Source organism: Ranitomeya variabilis, chromosome 1, assembly GCF_051348905.1.
Source record: "Ranitomeya variabilis isolate aRanVar5 chromosome 1, aRanVar5.hap1, whole genome shotgun sequence".
In the NCBI taxonomy this organism is placed as follows: domain Eukaryota; kingdom Metazoa; phylum Chordata; class Amphibia; order Anura; family Dendrobatidae; genus Ranitomeya; species Ranitomeya variabilis.
The window spans coordinates 21,222,597-21,246,686 of record NC_135232.1 but is presented as its reverse complement, the minus strand read 5'-3'; the positions used below and the strand labels follow the sequence as shown (position 1 = coordinate 21,246,686).

Below are 24,090 nucleotides of genomic sequence, written 5' to 3'. Positions count from 1 at the left end.
TGGAGCCCGATTACAACCACCTAGTGGTGGATTACTGGCTCTGTCTTCGGCGACTGCGCTGTTGTTGTTGTGGCTGGAAGCCGCGGGGGATTGTTCTCCCCGGCTGAAAGCCCTAGAGGGTGCCCGAAATTTTGAAATCTTGTCACGTGCACGATAACTTCTATCCGGGCTTTGCGATAAATCGGACCCCTCGGATGTTGCTGATGACAGCCATCCAGAGGCCCGGGATCTGCGGCGGCTCCTATGGGAGCTGCGTCTGCGTCGATGACGGGAGGGGCGTTTAGAGGGGTAGCGCGAATGGCAATGGGAGTTATCAGAGGAGGATTGGGAGGATGTTTGGCGTCTACGCCTTCGTCCGCTATTGCTCAGCGGTGTAATGGGGGGGATTCTAACATTATTCCGAGGGGGATTAATGACAGTATACGGTCCCGTAGTGCTACTTAGAAGGGGGGGGGGGTTAGGAGGTAACTATATTCAGCCCCATTGCTGGCATTTAGCTGGGCTGCGGTTAACGGAAAATTTTTATTAGGAATTTGGGCAGTGGGGGGAGGTGTAAATGTGTCCGTGTTTGGTGCGTTTACTGATATTTTGTAGTGATTCCCGCTGTGCAACTGTTGAGCGCCTTGCTCGGTCCTATTGGACCGAACAATGTGCTCTTCAGCTGCCCTGTAACATCTACGGCCTGACCCCTGATACCCACGTGCAGGCATCAGTGCTGCGTCTGCCAGGGGTATGCTGGAGGTCAGGCCTGGTGAGAAATCCGTGCTCTGATCGGTCTGGTTTGACCGATCAGCGCGCTCAGGGGACCATGTGCCATTAGTGTCGGCCTCCTGGTTACCCCCTGTGGGCGGCTTATATGTGCCCGCAGGGAAGGTAACCGAGGGCTGGCCAGCGCTGTTCCCAGCGCTGTGATGCGGTGACTGGAAGTGGGTGGGCGGGGACCGGAAGTGGGTGGGCGTGGCTTTCTCTGAGCGCCGGACCGAACCCGAGGAGGGAGCCAGTAGACGCCGGCAGCTGCGAGGCCGCCCCCTCCCCAACCTGGATCCGCTCCTGGGCGCGGGGTAAGCGGGCAGACCGCCTGCCCCCCCGCGCAGCTGGGGGATCCGCCGGAGCAGCCAGGGAAGGGGGCGATGCCTGGCGCCGCCAGCCACCGGAGCCGCGGGGAGAGGAGGCGACGCTGCACGCTGCTCGGCGCGGCCCGGTGCCTCGTCGACAAGGGGGCCTACTATGTTTTTTCGGCGTGTGCGGCGCCCGGCCCTCCCCCGCCGCCTCCGAGAAGCCAGCCTAACGTCTGCGGCTGGGAGACCCTCGGACCGCTGCGTGGCAGAGAGGGGCAGCACCGATCCCACCTCCGTACCGCAGGGAAGCTGCACGGGACGCCCCCCAGCTGGCGAGCAGGCCAGCGCCGGAGGTGAGCTAACCAGAAGGGACCCCGGGGGCACGGGCGTGAGGGAGGACGAGGCTGACCCGACTGGACCAGATAAGGGGGGGTGTGACCTGGGGGTCGGGAGAGGACACAGAAAGCTGAGCCCTGATGTCGGCGACAATGGCCTGAAGCCAGTTCTCACCTTTCTGTGCCGCTCTCCTCTGTAAGGCCTCAACCAGGGGGTCCGACATCACTACTGCAGGGACAAAAGCTTCCAGGTGTCCGCCGGGAGGAAAAGAGGAAGTTCCTGGCCGGACACCTGGATTTAACCCCTGTAGGAGTGGCCGTAGGACCCCTCCCTTCTAGTGACCACTGGCCGGCTGGGGGGTCTTCAATTAGTGCATCACTAAGGGGGAGTGATGCCAGGGGGGAACTGGCACTGACAACCTTTTCCAGCTGCTCTCTGTGTGCTCCCCAGTCAGAGACGCGCACCTTATTCAGTACCGCGTCTGCCAGAATTCCCTTTATGACAGTTAAGTCCTTTTCCAGCAAAAGTATTGCTACATCGAGTATTATGATAGTACTTTCACCGTTTGAGGTACAGGGATATAATATATAAGAATTAGGCTACTTTCACACTAGCGTTTTTCTGCAGACGTCGAAATGTGTCGTTTTAAGGAAAAAACGGATGCGTCAAAAATAGTGAAAAACGGATGCAATGCATACAGCATTTTGACAGATCCGTCGCAAATCCGCTAAACGGTTCCGTCGGAATACTGTATGCGTTGCATCCGTTTTCACCATCCGTTGCATCCGTTTTTATGACGGATCCGTTTTTAAAATGAGTCTCCCAAATGTGATTGGCTACTGGAAAATAGGGAAAACTATATACGGACTGTTTTTACAGCCCATCTTTGAAAGGGTTTAGATTAGTGGCAGAGATGGAAGGAGTACTTGGGAGGATTGCGAGTGTGGTAACTGATGTGATTTTTGAGACAAATCGCCTGGATATTATAGTGCGGGAGAAGGAGGAAGCAGCAAGACGTAGGATTCTTCTGCAGCAACGTCAACGGAGACGACTATGGATACATCCTATAAATGAACTGTGGATGACCCGGGGCGTCCAGTCAACTCTCTACTTGGAGTTGCAGCAGAACCCAGACACATTTTTCAATTATGTACGGATGAGGCAGGAACATTTTGATTATTTGCTGGAACAAGTTGGGGATGTCATCCAAAGGCAGAACACATGGATGAGGCATGCCATCACACCGGCGGAGCGGCTGATGGTGACACTGCGGTAAGCCTCTTTTTTTTTTTTTTATTTAATGTCATGTAACATGCTGCAGAAAATACTGCGCTGAAACATTGCGTAGCATTTTCTGCAGCATGTTATTTTTTTTATTGTTTGTGGCCATTCTACTGTTTTACACCTGTTTCATGCAGTTTTTATTGTGCGTCCCGTCAGAACAAAAATTTCCACAGTGCCATTTATTGAAACTTTACCATGAAAAAAAATTTTTTTTAAATGTTGCTGGTCTGTGCAATTTTTTCTAACATATTTATTTGTTTTTCACCGCTTCCTTGCTACGGGTGAATCCCTGACTTCACTCCATTACCAGTTCCGGCTTGGACTTTCTACAATTTCTGGAATAGTTAAAGATACCTGTCGGGCTATCTGGGAGACTTTGCAGCAGGAGTATATTCCCCAACCGACAATGGACATCTGGCTGACAAGTGCCGAACTGTTTGAGCAAATGTACCATTTCCCAAATTGTGTTGGTGCCGTTGATGGGAAACACGTCCGGATTGCTAAACCGGCAGGATCTGGCTCTGAGTACTACAACTATAAGAAGTACTTTTCAATAGTACTCATGGCAATAGCAGATGCCAACTGCAAATTCCTGGCTGTGGACATAGGAGCCTATGGCCGGTCCAACAACTCACAAGTATTTAAAAACTCTCCGATGGGCCGTTGCTTGTATGGAGATACATATGATTTTCCGCCAGCCAGACCACTCCCGGGAACAAGTGGACCACCCATGCCATATGTATGTGTAGGTGATGAGGCTTTTCAGCTATCGCCGCACCTACTTAAACCATATGGTAGCCGAGACTTGAACAGAACAAAAAGGGTATTTAATTACCGCCTTACTTGAGCCAGAAGAGTAGTCGAGTGTGCTTTTGGAATATTAACTGCAAAGTGGCGAGTTCTGCTAACTGCCATAAGACTGCACACACAAACAGTGGATGAGGTTGTCAAGGCCTGTGTGGTGCTCCATAACTTTGTACTGTCCAAGGAGCCTGTTTCCGTTGATGATGAAGAATTGGAGACAACCTTGTGGGATTACCGCAGCAGCTCTGTTCGCTCCACAGGTTCTGTTACCAGGATGAGGGACCAGTTTGCGGATTATTTTGTGTCACCTGTCGGGCGGATTCCATGGCAAGATATCATTGTGTGACATGTTTTCCATGTGTTGTTTATGTAAAAAATGTGTTTCTCCCCCCCCAAAAAAAAAAGGTCCAAAAGCGTGGTTTTCTTGGTAATAAAACCAATATGTTATACCTTTCACACGTCTGGTGTTTATTTTTATTTTACCTTTTTTATTAGTTACCATATTACCTTAATGAATCCACACACACAAAGAGTAGAATTTAAATCATACTTAATTTTATTTTAACTTTTTTTATTTCATTTTTTTGCCAAAAAAATAGAAATATATTTGTTATTTTCAAAATTTTTTTTAATAAAATTAACAAACTTTAACATTCTTAAATAGCATGTTACAAATCTTCAAACTGTGGGGTGGAGATACAAGGGGAGGAGGGGCTGGAAGGTTGGACCACGTCGATAGGTGGGGAAACCCTACTTGGTTGGGGTGCAATGGAAGGGGGGGTAAAAGCTGGAGGCTGACCAGAGGGGGGTGGTGTTGGGGTAGGGGGAATACTTACTGGGGAAGAAAAGCTGGGCAAGGAAGAAAACATTGGGGAAGAAATTTGGTTTGGGGGCCGGGATGGGTATGGGGACTGGGTTGGGTATTGGGACTGGCGTGGGTATTGGGGCTGGGTTTGGTATTGGGGCTGGCGTGGGGTTTGGGGCTGGGTTTGGTAATGGGGCTGGCGTGGGGATTGGGCTGGGTTTGGTATTGGGGCTGGTGTGGGTATTGGGGCTGGGTTTGGTAATGGGGGTATGGTGTGGAAATGGGGCCTGGGGTGGGGCATGGTGTGGTAATGGGGCCTGGGGTGGGGCATGGTGTGGAAATGGGGCCTGGGGTGGAATTGTAGTGGATGTGTGTGGGTAGATTGGGGTTCGTTAAGGGCCTTCAGTAGAGCATTATGGCAGGTATTCATTACCCGCATCTGTTGCTCAAAAGAGCTTCTCCATGCTCCTGAGCATGGATTGAAAAAAAAGATTGGCCGGAGACTGACTTACATCTGAATGCAGCCTATCCAAGCGACTGCTGGTTTCACGGCTGGTTTCACTGATGCGTGACTGCACCATGTTGAAACCAGCAGTCACTTGCTCTCCCAAAATTTTGAAAGAGCTTTGGAAGGATGCATTCAGATGTAAGAACTCAGGAGCATAGCTCCTTTCCTGACCCCTCTGTCGCTGCCGCCACGAACCTAATGGTGGTCTAGAGGTGGCAGGATCAGAGGGGTGGGGTAAAGGGAACGCTATCTGTTGAGCATCAGATTCGAGCAAGGAAGGCTGCAATAATGCTCCAGTGCTTGGGGCGGATGAAGTGGAGGGGTCAGAGGTGTGGGGCCTACCGACGTGGCCCTCGGTGGCGGACTCAGGAGGGATCGCTCCAGAGGGCGCAGAGGAAGATGCTGGTGCCCGGTGGCTGGAGAAGGTGCTGTGAAAGAAAAAACAAAAACAATATATTGATATGAAAAAGCCCTGACTGAAACCAAACTAAGTTAGACAGGTTAACATGGTTATTAGTGGGTTGTAGAATACTTACACTCTCCTCAGCATGGTTTGCCTCAGGAAGGAGAGGGCCTGGCCGTGTTTGTATCTGCTCCTCTTGCTTCCTGCTGAGCTACTCGGGGCCTGCATCTCCTCGTTAAATTCCCTCTTAAAGCGATCCCTCAGTGACCGCCACCGCTTCCTAACCTTTCCACCTGTGAAGACAAGAATGAAAAGAAAAAAAAAAATTGGTAAATGCAATATATTACAGTCAGCTCAAAACATCACTGAAAAGTGAATACTTACCTAGTTTGCTCTGCTGCTGTGGAAGAAGGTCCTCCCACCTCGGAAAGATGTTCTGGCACACTTCGTCCCAGAGCCGACGGGTTACACCACTATCGGCATGGCTGCGGTCAGCCATGTTCCACAGCGGCTCCCGCTCGCGAACCTCCTCGATGAGACAGTCGATGTCTATATCATCATCAGTCTTCGGCGGGAGCACGCCGTGAAGCCTGTGCAAAAAAAAAGAAGTAAAACAAAAAAATTAGTACACTGAAACACAAAAGTACCAATAGAATCCCCCCCCCCAAAAAAAACAACTCACTGATGGCCGACCGCGGCGACGATTCCGCCGACTCTGGGAGTGGCTGGGAGAACCTTCACGGTTTGCTGACTGTTCAGCAGCAGGAGACTGAAATAAAGGAAACAAATTCTCAGCAATGTAGGCATGTTTTCTGTGTTTAGTTATGTATGAAAATCTGTTTTGTGTATGGTGCAGTGTGATGTGTGAAGCAACTGTTTCGCCACTACTTACACTTGGTTCCTCCTCCACTTGCATCTCTCCACCCGTCTCGCCCCCTTCTCACAGTTCCTCATCTGATTCAGCTTCCTGTTTAAACATAATTTATGCATGTAGTGATCAACAAAAATGTAAATTAAAAAACCCCCCCCAAAAAAAACAAAAAAACATTTTTTGTGTTAACTTACCGATACACGCTGTTGCTGTGGAGGAGGGCTGTCAGAAGAGGACATTGTTGCGGTCGCAAGGCCGGCGGCTGTGGTCCTGGTGTCTCTGTAAGTTAAAAGACACTTGCAATCTGCTCTACACATTGAAGTAGCAGATTTGGGGTCTTCAAAACTTACATTTAAAGATTTGTGGATGTGGTCCTGGTGGGCTGGTCCTGGTGGGGAAGACAGGCGGCGGCTGTGGTCCTGGTGTCTCTGTAAGTTAAGACACTTGCAATCTGCTCTACACATTGAAGTAGCAGATTTGGGGTCTTAAAAACTTACTTTTAAAGATTTGTGGATGTGGTCCTGGTGGGCTGCTCAGTGAATGTGGTCCCTGGTGTATCTGTAATAAGTATAATGGATTTATAGTTAGACCACCCCCTGAACTAGGTAATGTTTAACGATAAACACCCTGCTAAAATGATGTGAGAAATGTTCATTAAAGGTGAACACCAAAACCCAAAAACAGGTGCACGTTATACCATTCATTTCCATGTCCCAAAAAAAAATATTTTTAAATGTGAACCCACCATGTAAAAATATATTTACCACATTTTATTTTCAAAAATCACCTCCCCCAAAAAACCTTTAAAGTGTAACCTTTATTAAAAAAAGAGCCCTCAACCAACTCTGTATTGCATGTGTAACCATTGGTACATACACCAGTTTTAAATTTACCTTTCTGAAATGATACTACGGACATTTTTTTAATAAACATTTTATTATTTTCTTTTTTTTTTTTTTTTTTTTACATCACAATTAGGAGCTGAAATGCTCTTTATTTTAAATACAAGTACATTGACTGCGAATGGTTTCAACAGTAATAAGAAAATCCTCACTTTTAAATAGAAAAAAAAAAAACCCACGCTCACACATTCAAACCACAAGCTGCAGACCACTAGACTTTGCAAAAATACATCTGATTTAAAAAAAAAAAAAAAAAAAAAAATTTAAGAGAAAAAAACCAAAACACACATTTAAACCACATGCTGCACAGACCACTATACTTAGTAAATACATCAGAAAAAGGCAATTAACCAACTAAGGCATGGACAAATGCACATGCAATCAACAAGATTCACACAAACATGCATGGTATGTGTCCACGTTCAGGATTGCATCAGGATTTGGTCAGGATTTTCCATCAGTATTTGTAAGCCAAAACCAGGAGTGTAACAATTAGAGGAAAAGTATAATAGAAAACCATGCACCACTTCTGCATTTATCACCCACACAAATACTGATGAAAAATCCTGACCAAATGCTGATGAAATCCTGAACGTGGACACATACCCTCCGACATGAACAGGCATAAGATTGGCGAAGGCATAATAAGGCGCAGGCACATGAAGACATACATACAAAAGCACACAGCCGTACAAAAATGCGCGCACGCACACACACACACACACACACACACACACACACACACACACACACACACACACACACACGCACATAAGCTTTATGCAAATACACATATGTACAACAAAGGCAGAAAGGTGGACCCAAACAGAAGACGCATACGCACACACATACACACACACGTAAAAAGGCTGACAATCCTTTGGCTGGAACTGCAGGTCTTCACAGTGGCTGGCATCAGGGTGGATCTGGACTCTAGCATGGCACGGGCTGTTGCAGGACGATGGCAGGCCTCTGGTTCTCTTCAGGTTTTAAGCTCTTGCTGTAGTCAGTAGTACCTCATACACACACAAATGCACAGGCACACAGACGCACAAAAAAATTGCAATACTCACACTGGCTCTATGGTGGCTGGAGTCTTGCTGGCAGCCTGGAGTCTTGCTGGCAGCCTGGAGTCTTGCTGGCAGCCTGGAGTCTTGCTGGCAGCCTGGAGTCTTGCTGGCAGCCTGGAGTCTTGCTGGCAGCCTGGAGTCTTGCTGGCAGCCTGGAGTCTTGCTGGCAGCCTGGAGTCTTGGTGGCAGGCTTCTTCTCACTTGGTCTTCTTGCTGGCATATGTGGGGTTGAAGGCCCAGGCCAGGTTTATATAGATTTGGGGGTGTCTGGCCAATTGGCAACAAAATCCTGCTTCTGAGCATGCTCGGTGTAAAAAAACGTATTGCAGCGCTGCATTGCGTCGTATGACGTGTCCCGACGCATCCGTCGCTCATAGGCTTCCATTGTAGCCAACGACGCATGCCGCAGGATGTCGCCAAATTTCGACACATACGTCGTACGACGGACACAACGTATGACAATCCGTCGCAATGCGTCGCCAATACAAGTCTATGCAGTTTTCTGCAAAACGACGCATTTTAACGTATTGCAGTTAACGCTAGCGTGAAAGTAGCCTTAGAGAGAAAAAAAGATAGAAGGTCATCAGTGACCAATGTGTTCTTTTTCTTCCTCCCCCTTTCTTTCCTCGACAAAATGGATGTAAAAAAGTACAATATGTTATTGGGGACAATATGTACTCAGCATTGTTTGTCAGGGATTTATGTTATTTTGATTTTAAGGTGTTTTTATGTATTTCGGTAAGTGGGTGTATCGGAGGCAGAGTGGGAGGAGATTCTGTTTACACAGGTGTATTTCTTACCACGCCACGTCCTTTCAACCACTGACCTGTGGAAGCGCTGTGTCGAGCGCGAAACGGCCGTCGTCAGTACCTGCACACTTCTTTGTCTTGCACACCACCGAGCCGTGTAAGACTTTTTTATCATGATTGAATAAAGGAACCACACTACTTCAAGGATCGGTGAGTGCTGCTGCATCTTTTCTTATTCGTGGATGGTTATACTGCTTTTTCTATGCAAGCACCCGACATCCGAAGGCGAGTTTCTGGCATACACCAAGCATGACGGATGCCCGATTTCTGGTTACACTGGTGGTGCTACCTGCTTTTTTTTCTTTTTTTCATGAATGCATTGGCATAAGCCAGAGCTACGGTAGAGCCCATAGCGGTCCCACGCGTTTGGATATAGTATGTGTCTTCATACAGGAAGAAGTTCTCATGGAGGACTAGTGTTAGATCCAAACACAGTTGGAAAGAATTTGGTGGCATATTGGAGTTCTCAGAGAGGAATTTGGTGGCCAGGACGCCCTTGTCATGAGTTATAGAGGTGTATATTTTTTATCAACTGTATTGTTAGCAGAGTAAAACCTAATAAGGTTTTGGATCTTTTTACTGATCAGGGAGGTGGGATCTCTGGAGATTACACTATAGGTTGCAGAATCAGACAGTTGTCGGTTGATTTCATTGCAGTAATGAGTGCGGTCCATGACCACAATGGCCGTGCAGTGGTATGGAGCAGAGCTCGGCATTGAGGTCAAGCGTGACAGTGTAGGCACAGGTGGAAATGCCACCACTGGTTGCTTAAAATACCAACTCTGCTGCATAGCCTGCATGTAAGCAGCATTTTTTGGGCGCGATTTTCATCAGTGTTTGGTCAGTGTGACATCGGTGATTCAACAGTGATTTTCATGAGTAAAAAAGAAAACCGATTACAAAGCTTCGCTTACCAATGTTAATGTTACTTACGGACAGCAAATGGACTGCAAAGTGCGAGCTCTGTGATTTTCATGGACCCATTAACTTCTGTGGGTAATTTTGACCCATGACTCCAATCAAACAATGACATCTGTGTTTTGTTTTTAGCAGACACATGGTCCACAGTAAATCACAGACCTGTGAACAGCCCCATAGATTGTAATGGGTAGTGTGCTATCCGTAAAAACACTTATATGATAAATAGATGTCTGAATGAGGCCTAATGGTTAGGTTAGGTTTTGATGGTTATAGAAGACACTCTAGATGATACATCAAGGAATGAAAAACTTCCATTCTCCAGAGCCAAGCTTAAATCCCCGAGACGAAAGGAGGTTTTTTATTTCCTCTTTTTTTTTGCATCCTGATATTTTTCTTTAAACTTACTCTGTATATCCTCCCAATTCATCAATGTCTCCCCATTTTCACCTATGATACATATTTTTTCTGTCACTTTGCAGCAGCCTACTGAACGATTCATTTTCAGCACAGTTTCCATATGGCCAGTCTTCCTTCTTGTTATGTGCTTGGTATTTTGGGCTGAACTTTACAGTATACATCTTGTTGCATTTTGTGCATGGAGCGATTTTCACGTATCCTCGTATTTGAGTTTCAAATTTATAGGCATTGCAGTGTACTTGTTCTGGGAATGTTATAGGAAGGCCTGTACCAGCACAACACACCGCATACGAGATCGCCTTGTCCCACACATGCAGGGCTGATAAAGCAATCATTATTTGCCGTTGGACCTTTACTTTACAGGACATTGAGGATCCATAAGCTTTCTTAAGAACTTTTCCATCCCTAGAATCTTTAACACCGCAATATGTAACTACTGTAGCTGTTAAGGCAAAATCATTGGCAATGGGTTGGTTTCCTTCTTCGTCAGTAACCTTCCACAGGGACTCATTGATAACCGCCAGTTCTTTCCAGAATAAATCTGGATCTTCAGGTTTCAGACATTCAGTCATATATTCCAGGAAAATGGAGTACGGAGTGTAATACGGGAGGTGGGCGTTGTACTCATTGAAAGCTTTTGGTAGTTTTTTTCTAAATTGGTCAATGTTCTTCTCAGGAAGGAATTCATTAGGTTTGATTGGTGGGATGCTAATATGTCCAAAAAAGAAGATGGAATGTAGGAACCGTTCGATATAGTGATGCGTGACTTCCTTACTGGCCTCCTTCTGCAGCCGCTTCATAAAGGTGATAATGAAGAGGTTTCCGCTTGTCGCTAAGTTTTCTCTTTGTTTTTCTCTATTCATTTTCCGTTTTTTTTTTCTTCTCCATCTTCTCATTGTCCAAACAGGTATTATTGTCCTGAATGTTCTGATTCGACTCTTCCACGTCCATGGGTTCTGGCTCGGAATCACAGCAGTTCACAGTTGTCAATTACGGGTTATACCTTCACTGTAGTCTGCAGATCTTCGTTTGCCGGTATTCCGTGCAAGTCAGGAAATGAATGGACTTAACGTGAAATGGAAACTGATCTTCTAGGAGGAGGGAGGTATTGCACCGTACCAGAAGTTAGACCAGGCATGTGTCAATGTTGACCTCAGTGTGAATACGGGCAGACAAAAGGACTGGGCCCAACCCACAAGTGGTGTAATGATTTTCTCTAGGAAAATGGAGAGAGGTGAAAGGATAGAGTTGGTAGAAGCCACGATAGGCCTTCCTGGAGGGTTATTGAGATATTTATGTATTTTCGGTAAAGTTTTAAAACCAGTGTTATGGGTAAGGTTTATGAAGAAAAGTAGCCTTTTTTTATCAACTGTATTGTTAGCAGAGTAAAACCTAATAAGGTTTTGGATCTTTTTACTGATCAGGGAGGTGGGATCTCTGGAGATTACACCATAGGTTGCAGAATCAGACAATTGTCGGTTGATTTCATTGCAGTAATGAATGCGGTCCATGACCACAATGGCCGTGCAGTGGTATGGAGCACAGCTCGGCATTGAGGTCAAGCGTGACAGTGTAGGCACAGGTGGAAATTCCACCACTGGTTGCTTAAAATACCAACTCTGCTGCATAGCCTGCATTTAAGCTGCATTGCAGGCCTGCATGACACTGAGCTGGAGATCAGGAGTTAGGTGTTCCGACATGCCCTTTTCAATTTGATTAAAACAATGATGTGCTGGCTTCTGGAGGTCGGCTTTCACTTGGTCAAAGCTTCAGGTGACTTCCTGGATAAGTGTATTCATAAGTTTGAAGCCACTATCCAGTCTGTCTCCCATCGCCTTGAGTCCATCATGAAAGATCGAGCTCCAGTGCAAAAACTCGGGCATGAATGACCTGTCCAAGGCCCTCTGCCGCTGCCGGGAAGAGCCCAAGAAAAAGAGGCAGAGGACTGGGACAGGGGAACACCTGATGCACCAGCTTCCTGGTCTCCAGTCTGTGTGGCAGGCCCACTTGCTGCTGCGCTGCTGGATGGCTGGGACGGGTCATTGGCTGTTTGATGAAGGACCACTCTAGAACCAGGGTCAAGAGTGCTGCTCCAGGTGCTGTGAAAGGAAAAGAAAAACATTAGTACCAAACATTTACAATAGTAAAAGCATCAACTCCTGTGGAATATAAAAATACAGATTAGGCAATCCAACACAACCCATTACACCACAAACAATACTTACGTTCTCTGGGCAAGGACCGGTCTCAAAAATGCGATGATGCTTATATTTCCTTCTCCTTGCACCCGAACCACTAGGAAGCCGGCTCTCTTGATGAAGGTCCTTGTTGAAGCGATCCTTCATCAAACGCCAACGTGTTTTGACTGTGAGAACTGTTTAAAAAAAAAAAAAAAAAAGAATGGTTAGACAATGCAGTTTTGTCCGGGATCACACAACTGTGTGTGATGAGATAACTCTCAGGAGTTTCTCTCATCACACACAGTTGTGTGATCCGGGCCAAGGTCTCTGCTGCATCACACCGCATTGCAATACTTTCGAAATGCCTTGCGGACCTGAGCGGAGGCATTGTCCCAGCCATCTCACATCGCTTGGGCCACCTCATTCCATAGTCGCCGGATCGTCACGTTGTCCGAGTGCTGCGGAACCTGGGTGAGCCACAACGCGCTCATGGACCAGGGAGATGAGGATATCGTTATCAATGAGGTCCTCATCCCGTTCTGGAACCTAGAAAATAAAAAAATACATTAATGTTGGAGACATTAACATAAGGAAAAGAAAGAAAACAGCAGAGACAGAAAACAGGCAAGAATAGTTAAAGTCAAGAAAAAAAAGGTCAATAACAAAAAGGTAAAGAAATAAGCAAAGTAAAGAAATGAACAGTGAAGAATAGTACAGTCAGGATACAATAAACAGAGTGCAATCAGTCAGGTATACTTACACGCCGCCTTGCCACATGACCGTGTGCTCGCTGCTCCTGCTCGGCCTCTGCTGCAGTTGAAGAACTGTTCTGAAAAAAAAAAATTGTCTCGTGTTGATGTGACAGAATACTTGCCAATCTGAAGAGGTGAGTACTCAGTTCACTTTCATGTCCACCATGTTCAGGGCCAGGACGCTCCTCGGAAGAAGAAGACGACACTGCAATTCTGTCAGATAATACTCATTTTCTTCCTGAAAATGATTGTAATCACAAATTCTTTGGTATTATTATCTTCATTTAATTTATCTTAAATGAAAATACACAAAAGAGAATGAAGCAAAAAGCAAAACATTGATCATTTCACACAAAACTCCAAAAATGGGCCAGACAAAAGTATTGGCACCCTCAGCCTAATACTTGGTTGCACAACCTTTAGCCAAAATAACTGCGACCAACCGCTTCCGGTAACCATCAATGAGTTTCTTACAATGCTCTGCTGGAATTTTAGACCATTCTTCTTTGGCAAACTGCTCCAGGTCCCTGATATTTGAAGGGTGCCTTTTCCAAACTGCCATTTTTAGATCTCTCCACAGGTGTTCTATGGGATTCAGGTCTGGACTCATTGTTGGCCACCTTAGAAGTCTCCAGTGCTTTCTCTCAGACCATTTTCTAGTGCTTTTTGAAGTGTGTTTTGGGTCATTGTCCTGCTGGAAGACCCATGACCTCTGAGGGAGACTCAGCTTTCTCACACTGGGCCCTACATTATGCTGCAAAATTTGTTGGTAGTCTTCAGACTTCATAATGCCATGCACACGGTCAAGCAGTCCAGTGCCAGAGGCAGCAAAGCAACCCCAAAACATCAGGGAACCTCCGCCATGTTTGACTGTAGGGACCATGTTCTTTTCTTTGAATGCCTCTTTTTTTTCTCCTGTAAACTCTATGTTGATGCCTTTGCCCAAAAAGCTCTACTTTTGTCTCATCTTACCAGAGAACATTCTTCCAAAATGTTTTAGGCTTTTTCAGGTAAGTTTTGGCAAACTCCGGCCTGGCTTCTTTATGTCTCGGGGTAAGAAGTGGGTCTTCCTGGGTCTCCTACCATACAGTCCCTTTTCATTCAGACGCCGACGGATAGTACGGGTTGACACTGTTGTACCCTCGGACTGCAGGGCAACTTGAACTTGTTTGGATGTTAGTCGAGGTTCTTTATCCAACATCCGCACAATCTTGCGTTGACATCTTTTGTCAATTTTTATTTTCCGTCCACATCTAGGGAGGTTAGCCACAGAGCCATGGGCTTTAAACTTCTTGATGACACTGCGCACGGTAGACACAGGAACATTCAGGTCTTTGGAGATGGACTTGTAGCCTTGAGATTGCTCATGCTTCCTCACAATTTGGTTTCTCAAGTCCTCAGACAGTTCTTTGGTCTTCTTTCTTTTCTCTATGCTCAATGTGGTACACACAAGGACACAGGACAGAGGTTGAGTCAACTTTAATCCATGTCAACTGGCTGCAAGTGTGATTTAGTTATTGCCAACACCTTGTTAGGTGCCACAGGTAAGTTACAGGTTACACAAATTAGAGAAGCATCACATGATTTTTCGAACAGTGCCAATACTTTTGTCCACCCCCTTTTTATGTTTGGTGTGGAATTATATCCAATTTGGCTTTAGGACAATTCTTTGTGTTTTTTCATTTAAGACAAATTAAATGAAGATACTAATAACAAAGATTTGTGTTTGCAATCATTTTCAGGAAGAAACTGAGTATTATCTGACAGAATTGCAGGGGTGTCAATACTTTTGGCCACAACTGTATAAAGAGAGAAAAAAGAAAAGACAGACATTGGCTTTTATACTCACATTGTCCAAAGTGGAGATTCCTAATAAGGTCTTGGATCTTTTTATTGATCAGGGAGGTGGGATCTCTGGAGATTACACCATAGGTTGCAGAATCAGACAGTTGTCTGTTGATTTCATTGCAGTAACGAGTGCGGTCCATGACCACAATGGCTTCGCCTTTATCTGCTGATTTGATTAGAATTTCCTTATTGGTCTTCAATGTGGTAAGAGCTCGTTTTTCCTCTAGGGGAGATTACCATGTGTGGGGAAGAAACCCAACTTGTGTTGGTGTGAGAGTGACTTGGCTTCACGGTGGACAAGAGAGATAAAGGCCTCCGCAGCATGATAGTTGTGAGGAGGAGAAAAAGTGCTAGAATTCCGAAGACCCAGGGATAAGATAGAAAGCTCAGGAGTAGTAAAATTTTCCGTGAGGGATCTACTGCTGGTTGTGCTCTCCGAAATAGTAGCAAAGTGCGTTTTTAGCCTGACGGCCCAATAAAAATGTTGTAAGTCTCTCAAGCTGAAAAGCATCCCAGTTAGGCTTGGGCAAAATGACAGTCCTTTTTTAAGTACCTCAAGTTCCGCAGGAGAGAATGAGTAACTAGATATGTTGACTACCAGGTTTGGCGGCTTACCTGAGAACGTGTGGTCATTTGTTCTCCACAACCTTCTGGTAGGTCTGTGCTCAGATGTTCTCCCCTGTAGCCCTTGGGTAAAAAACGGGGTCCAACGGATCCCACTGAAGTATCACTGCCAGAGCTGAATGAGCCAAATCCTCGTTGGAATCTTTGGCGTCGCCAAGGCCTGCTGCCGGTAGAGTCGTTACATCTGTAGACCTTGTTAGTGGAATAATCCTCGTTGTCACACTGAAATTTAAGTCTTTTACGTTCCTGGAGTGATTTCTGATGTTCTGAAATAATCTTATCTGTCTTGCTCTTTAGGGTGGTCCACTCCGTGGAGGAAAGGGTGGTGCTAAGTTGAATCTCTATAGCTTGTATATTGTTTCTAATGTCCGTAATCTCTTTTTGCAAATATTCCACAGTCAAGATAATGATGTCAAGTGAACACTTGTTCAGGATTTTTTTTAATTTATCACAGAAATGGGTTGTCTGAGAATAGAGTAGGGCATAGGTGCCAGATTTTTATTATTCTTTTACAGGATGACAGGAGAAGCTGCTTAGAGAGGGCAGGGTCTGACACAAAGGGTTAAGGGGCATAAATCAGGGGTGTTGCATGCAGGGTCGGACTGAGGTGCCTTGGGCCCACCAGGGGAATTGACTCAAGGGGCCCACCCTTTGGCTACCATAAACGGTTTTATTACTTGTTCGTTTTTTTGCCTCTTTCACTAAAACGTGTGCCTTTTAGCAAGCTGTACAGTGAGCAAAAGAGAACGGTATTGTGCAATGTACTATGTCAAAGTGTTTCTTGTTAAGCAATTTATAACAGAATCTGCTATTTAAAATCAGTCGTAGTTTTTCTCACATAGAAATCCCTTGTCCTAGGTAAATTACCCAGCTGAAAGCTTAGTAGCTCAACTTTAAGTTGTACAATATCCACATCTGCTAACTGAGCCGCTGTTTTCAAAGACTCCGATGGAATATCTTTTTGTGTTAACTGGCCAAATCTTCTTGGGTCTAATTGTCATATATCATGGATGAGTTTCATTTTTGGAAAATTTTGCCTCGATGCTGTTTGTTGTCTTGTCTATGACAACATTAAATACTTGATACTGAATACCATCAAGAGGGTCAGGAGGGCACTCATCTTTGGCTAATTTACCAGGCATAGCTTTTTTCTTTGCTGGTCTCCTTTGTGGTAAATTGTGTTCAATAACAGCCTTTATAGATTGCTCATCAAGAACTGGTTCATTCAAGTCAATAAATTGATTTACCATCATTTTTAGATCAGAAAATGAATCTAGGGAAAAAAAATCTGTCTTTTTGCATTCTCAATCTTTCGCCATGCCTGTAGAATATCCAGGTGTTAAATATGCTTATTTTTCATATTTATTTAATCAGGACTCTTTACCAGATCCCTCATTAAAAAAATGTAGTGGTTTAATGGATTGTCCATCAAAAAGCATCATTGCAGCAAAACATAAAATAGATGAAATAGTTACAAAGAGATTGTCCATTTGTTCTCCATCTTTCCTGAGATTGAGTGGTAAGTGGTGTCTGTCCCTGTCATAGCGTGTCGTAGTAGTCCTCCTTGTTAACTGACATACCAGCTGTTCATTCCGTCTGTGTGAAGTCTGTAGAGAGTGAAGGAGAAGGCAGGAGGAGACCCCAAGTGACAGCCCCCCAAAGTGACAGCCGTGATTATATGTCCCATAGACCACGTGTTCTCATTATATGGTGTTAACTTTTACTCTGAGCTAAATATACAGAAATAACTTTGTAATGTCAGCGTAACCTTCCACGAGGCTCAGTACAGAATTGAGTGTAATAATAATATTTAACACCAGGCCACAAGTTTTGTAGATAGTCAGAAACAGGACTTGCAATTTAAAAAATCTACAGAAATGATATCAGGAAGGTTTCATACTTTGTCCATCCATGAAGTAAACTGTTTGCGTGATTCACAGCCTTACTGTCAAATCTTGGAGAGTCTACGATGTGTTCCAAGCAGTACAACAGAGTGCTATAGAGCTGTTTGGAATAATCATGAGATGAGCCAAAAATTGTACTCCGTGCCCTTGGCTTACTCCACCACTGAGTGTCTCCTATTTTTTTCAGCCTAGTTAGTTTTGCGTGGCCCTGAGACTGGGATGATACCTGTTCTGTCCAAACAGATGATCTCTTGTAGGATTCAGAGGAAAAACAGATGTTTTTTCCAACAGACCAAAGAATGATTTTACTGAAGTGGTACGCTTAGTCACATCAATGATCACCAAGTGTCTATGGAATTGCACGCAGTGTCTGTTATATGGGCCTGGACGTCATTGTAGCACCCACTCATATTTGCTGCACCATCAAATGAACAGCCAATAATGTTTTTAACACTTAAGGAGAACTTTTCTAATTCTTCTTTTAGCTTTGTGAAAAGCTCTTCTCCTGTTGTGCTGCTGACATTGATTAAAGAAAATAGCCGCTCATGCACGTTTCTATCCTTAGCATAGCGCAAAATTAAGCTGCATTGCTCATTAACGGAAATATCTTGAGTACTATCTATTTCGACACTAAATTGCACAGCTTCTTTCACTTCTGCGGTTATTTTTTGTTTAACCATATTACCCATTATTAGAATTAGTCGGGTTATGGTTACCTCTTCCTTTACTTTCAGGATGTTTATTTTTTTCTTTTTTTGCTTATGGCCATTACTTCCTCAACATGGTTTTTTGAATGTGGACTCATATTTGCTACAAAGCATTGCCAACTGGGTGTACTGCTGTACACGGACACCACCCAGTGACCTCCAACATGGTGAATTTGCACTACCCGGTTTCCAATTGCGTCATCAATATTAGAATGGGCCAAAATCACAGTATCTTTAAATCCAGATATGTTCGGGTGTTTTTTTAGCAGATGCTGACAAATGTTAATGGTATCATCATCAAGCCAACCATTGGAACAAATCCCATCTCTATCATCTTGGATTAATTTTATGTTGTCAATTTGCACCCAACCATTATCTTTATTGGCAATGAATGACTCATTTGTGTCCTCTCCAATCACAGTTTCCCACACCTCTTCCTTTTTTTGGTCAGCCTGAATCCCTACTCTACGCAGTTCTGGATTTTTTGGCTTAACCATATTTTCTCTTAGGAAGGACATGTATGTAATCGTGAACTAAAGATTTTGGCGTGGGCACTAATTCTACTACTTGGTCAAAAGCCAGATTTTTCCCTCACCAGTAACAGCCATTTTGTTAATTTGCCCTCTAGTTTCTTCATAAGTTCACCATTCTGCAAAACATACATACAGTCAGTGTAGTCACGGGGGAAAACACTGGGCGCCGATGGTGTAGTCACAGGGTGAACGCTGGGCACCGGCAGTGTAGTCACGGGGAGAGCGCTGGGCATCGGCGCTGTAGTCACGGGGAACGTCATGGAGTCATAAACAGAAACCAGAGAACTGCTGTACAAAGAGGCCACCCAATGACCTCCAACATGGTGAATTTATACTACCTGGTTTCCAGTTGCCTCATCAATATTATAATGGGCCAAAATCACGGTATCTTTGAATCCAGATATGTTTGGGTGTTTTTTTTTAGCAGATACTGACAAATGTTAATGGTATCATCAAGCCAACCATTGGAACAAATCCCATCTCTATCATCTTGGGTTAATGTTATGTTGTCAATTTGCACCCAAGCATTATCTTTATTTGCAATGAATGACTCATTTGTGTCCTCCCCAATCACAGTTTCCCACACCTCTTCCTTTTTTTGGTCAGCTTGCATCCCCACTCTACGCAGTTCTGAATTTTTTGGCTTACCATATTTTCTCTTAGGAAGGACATGTATGTAATCGTGAACTAAAGATTTTGGCGTGGGCACTAATTCTACTACATGGTCAAAAGCCAGATTTTCCCGCACCAGTAACAGCCATTTTGTTAATTTGCCCTCTAGTTTATAAGTTCACCATTTTGCAAAACATACATGCAGTCAGTAAGCTCTTTCAATACTCTTACACATTTACTTTTGGAAATTTTTTTCTTCTTCTTGGGGGTAAATCTTGAAGTAACTTTTCTTCATCAGCATTGCATATTTTCCTGGCTACAGTGTTCGGGTTCCTCTTGTTTGATTTTGTCTATACTTTTCGGAAAACAGTCATCATCTAGTGAAAATAAAGGGTTGTTTCTATAGGAGGCAATGAGCTCATCCAATCAGCAAGGTGAGTACCGGAGAACTGCTTGCATGGCAATAGAAATCGGCACCAACCCTTGAATGTGCAAGAATGGCCATCAGGGCCAGTACAAACCAAATACACAATGGATTTTTCTGTTTCACTGTGGACTTGAAAAACTCTAGCTGTTTCATCCAGGACGGCAACGTCTTCTCTTTCTACATTACTATAATAACGCTGCATTACATGAGTAATAAAATCGTGTGGAGAACTGCCCAAATGTGCTTGCATGGCAATAGAAACCGGCACCAACCCTTGCATGTGCAAGAAGGGCCATCAGGGCCAGTACAAACCGAATACACAATGGATTTTTCCGTTTCTCTGTGGACTTGAAAAACTCCAGCTTCTTCATCCAGGACGGCAACGTCTTCTCTTTCTACATTACTATAATAACGCTGCATTACATGAGCAATAAAATCGTGTGGAGAACTGCACAAATGTACTTGCATGGCAATAGAAACCGGCACCAACCCTTGCATGTGCAAGAAGGGCCATCAGGGCCAGTACAAACCGAATACACAATGGATTTTTCCGTTTCACTGTGGACTTGAAAAACTCCAGCTGCTTCATCCAGGACGGCAACGTCTTCTCTTTCTACATTACTATAATAACGCTGCATTACATGAGCAATAAAATCGTGTGGAGAACTGCACAAATGTACTTGCATGGCAATAGAAACCGGCACCAACCCTTGCATGTGCAAGAAGGGCCATCAGGGCCAGTACAAACCGAATACACAATGGATTTTTCCGTTTCTCTGTGGACTTGAAAAACTCCAGCTTCTTCATCCAGGACGGCAACGTCTTCTCTTTCTACATTACTATAATAACGCTGCATTACATGAGCAATAAAATCGTGTGGAGAACTGCACAAATGTACTTGCATGGCAATAGAAACCGGCACCAACCCTTGCATGTGCAAGAAGTACACAACGGATTTTTCAGTTTCGCTGTGGACTTGAAAAACTCCAGCTGCTTCATCCAGGACGGCAACGTCTTCTCTTTCTACATCACTACAATAACGCTGCATTACATGAGTAATAAAATCGCGTGGTCGACTGTGCTGAAATTATGGGACTTTCACATCGTACTTCCGATACTGTCCGGAACGGATTATATTTAGTTGCAGATACCTTAAAAATGTAAAAAAAAAAATGAATACACTAAACATTCTATGAAAATTAATTTTAACACAATGTATAAAACCCATAATATAAGTCCCATTTACACAGTTAATCAGTGCATTCCAATGCTTTCTCATTCAACATGTTTAAAAATGCTATTCACTAGTCCCCAAAAAAAAAATGCTTGTTCTTTGGGGATAGCTTGCTTAATGCGGGCCACAAAAATTGTTGTTTGTAGCATGTGCTGTATGTTGACGGAACCACGTTATTAAAAGGAACCTGTAGATACAGGGGTAATATGCAGGTTTATCTAATTTGGAAAATGACCAGCTGCCGCACATAAAAGCCCAACTATCGTGAGGGAATTAACTTTATCCCCCAAGGTAGCCTATGGCTTTCAGTCATAGATTTGCTGCTCAAGTCATTGTTCGTTAGATATTGAGCGGCGGCTATCACCACTCCCCAGTACTGACTGACAGCCAGCAGTGTCAGTGCTGATCCAGCTGTCAGTCAGGGTCAGCAGGGGGCATGCTTATAACCACCACTCTCTTTAACAATGACTTGAGCTGAGAATCTATGACTGAAAGCCAAGGCTGTTGGGAGGAATATAATAGCAACGCTTTCTGTGCAGGCGCAGGGCAGCTTCATATCATTGTTAACGTGCATCTTACATGGTTATTTCCATCTCCCCAATATGTAGTAGGAGATATAATATTAGCAAATGCCTCCAAGTAGAAATGTAATCTAGTTCTCCTGATTCAATATGTATTTCCTCACGTGTAGGACCTGAGGTATCCATGGTGGCGACGACTCATAGCAACAGTTAGGTAGGTAGCCGCTAGTAGTTGTAACCATGGATACCTAAGGTCCTTCACGGCCACGCACATGACGAAAGACATAGCGAATTTGTAGAACTGGAGAACTATATTATATTTCTAAATGAAGGTATTTGTGAGACGGGCAGACCCCTTAAAGTTTAAATCTGCAGGTGAATAGCAGTTTTGAATGTGCAGGTTTCCGTTAACCCCTTTCTGACCTCAGATGGGATAGTACCTCCGAGGTCAGATCCTCTGCTTTGAGGTGGGCTCCGGCGGTGAGTCCGCATCAAAGCTGGGACATGTCAGCTGTTATGAACAGCTGACATGTGCCCGCAATAGCGACGGGTGGAATCAAGATCCACCCGCCGCTATTAACTAGTTAAATGCTGCTGTCAAACGCTGACAGCGGCATTTAACTACTGCTTCTGGCCATCAGGCCGGAAATGAGCGCATCGCCGACCCCAGTCAGAGAGGAGTCTCTGCTGATCCAGATGTTTGTTATTCTCTGCAACTATGAAATCATACGGACACTAGTGCAACTACTAATGGAGCTCGGCAGTTGTGATGGAGCGGCCGAGCTGGGTAATTGTCAATGTGACGTTAGCGCTGCAGAGATGGAGACTGTGGTGGAACTTGGGAGGATAGTTGAACCGTCTCAGTCTCAGATGCTGTGGAACTATTAGTGGCAGAATCAGAGAGTGGTGAAAGTGCAGGACCTAAGAGAAGCCGGGTACACTGAATTGGACTGCACCGCAGAGGTGGCAAATACTGCAGTGAAGAAGCCGTAAATCTGTGACAGTTTCTGCACTAGAGCAATGCAGCGCAAAACAGCAAAGAGTCGCAGAATCATGTTCGCTCCGCTAAATTAAGGGTTTATACACTTTGTGAGCAAGTGATAGGTTCCATTTACATATTCTTGTGCCACACTGAAAAGGACAGGGCCTATGGGGGAATCATAGAAATAAAATATTAAGCTGCAATATTCTTCCTTTCAACTTGATAGTAGTGGCCAAAGCTAAACAAGATCATCGACTGGAAAGGAATGACTATACATCTCCGGGCAGGAGAATAACAGGCAGCTGTCGCCCCAACTGCCATACATTCACCTAACACGACTCGAGGACTGTATGGATTAGGCATGTCTATAAATTAGAACACTTAGAATTGTTTTGAAATTGGTTTAGTTTTCAAAATCTTTAATTTGTGTTACGATAAGAGTGTATACATTTGTAATGTTTATTGATTACAGATTATACATCTCATTACCCAGAGGAACAATTAAACTAGATGCACATTTAGCTGCTCAATTGTGCACTTATTTTGACTTCTGAAAAAGGTTAGAAAATACAACATGACATTAACCATTTTTTTAAAAACATTTTAATAAAAACAGTTTAGCATCTATTGATTTCTTACTTTTGACGTGCGTCTGGAAAAAATCCAAAATGTAGCACTCGTACCATTCTTGTAAGGATGCAGATAGCTGTTACCGTTGTTTGTATGGACATGAATATGTAGCTCTCTCTATTTCTATAGTAATGTGCCCATTTCTAATTCAAAGTAAGAAAAAAAATATAGTCACAATCAAATAGTTAAAGTGGCAAGTATCCGCACATATAAACCAGATATTATACCTTGTGTAAATGTAAGGTTTTCCACAACCTAGCGAAGACAATCTACCAAAATTACAATATAATGAAGTGGATAGCTGCAATGAAATCGAGTCTTTCGGAAATCACAAATATCATTACAAATGTTTGGAGTTAAACTCGTAGACTAATCTTGTTACTTTTAAGCCTTCGTGTAGATTAGTTGTTGTAAAAATTTATTTAGAGATGTTTCAGCCTTGCACCTAACCAAAAAAATAATAATAATAATAGTGGTAATAAAGGAAACTATTATGCCATTGCGCTCTCAGTACTTTTGTTTGTCTGATGTGAGTGTTCAGGAACCCGCTAGCGGCCACTTATTGGCTAGAGGACTCACTGAAAAATGTCACAAGCTAGTAAAGGGAGTTATTATTATTATTATTATTATTATTATTTATTGTTATAGCGCCATTTATTCCATGGCGCTTTACAAGTGAGGTGTATAAGTTATACTTTTTTAAAGGGGAATATTTTTATCTAAAAAGGGGTTGTCTAGGTAGTATTAAACCTCTAAGTATAGATTTGAAAAATTCTATTACATACAAATTCCTATCAATCATAATTTAATTTATTACCTACCATAATTTATACATTCAAAAAGGAACCTGAAGACCTACCTCTTCCGACAAGCCTACTGTCATGATCCGTTCCAGGGTTTAATGCTGTCTGCCCTTTTTCCGGGCGGATCATGTCAAGGGTTAACTTT

General features: G+C 44.0%; 1 protein-coding gene across 2 annotated transcripts in view; it reads left to right on the top strand.

The window, feature by feature from the left end:
• The window catches only part of LOC143802478 (dynein axonemal intermediate chain 1-like), a 55,203-nt gene extending 31,457 nt beyond the window's left edge, over positions 1–23,746 (top strand). The window contains exons 4-5 of one of the 2 annotated variants that reach the window (XR_013220945.1): positions 10,865–10,992; positions 11,096–23,746. Coding sequence is in view for 1 of the 2 variants with exons in the window: in XM_077281328.1 (XP_077137443.1) it covers positions 10,865–10,928 (64 nt within the window). In the remaining variant the exon portion in view is untranslated. Of the gene's footprint in view, positions 1–10,864 lie in introns of both variants that reach the window. The other variant, XM_077281328.1, reaches the window with a different exon arrangement.
• Positions 23,747–24,090: the final 344 nt, after the last annotated feature.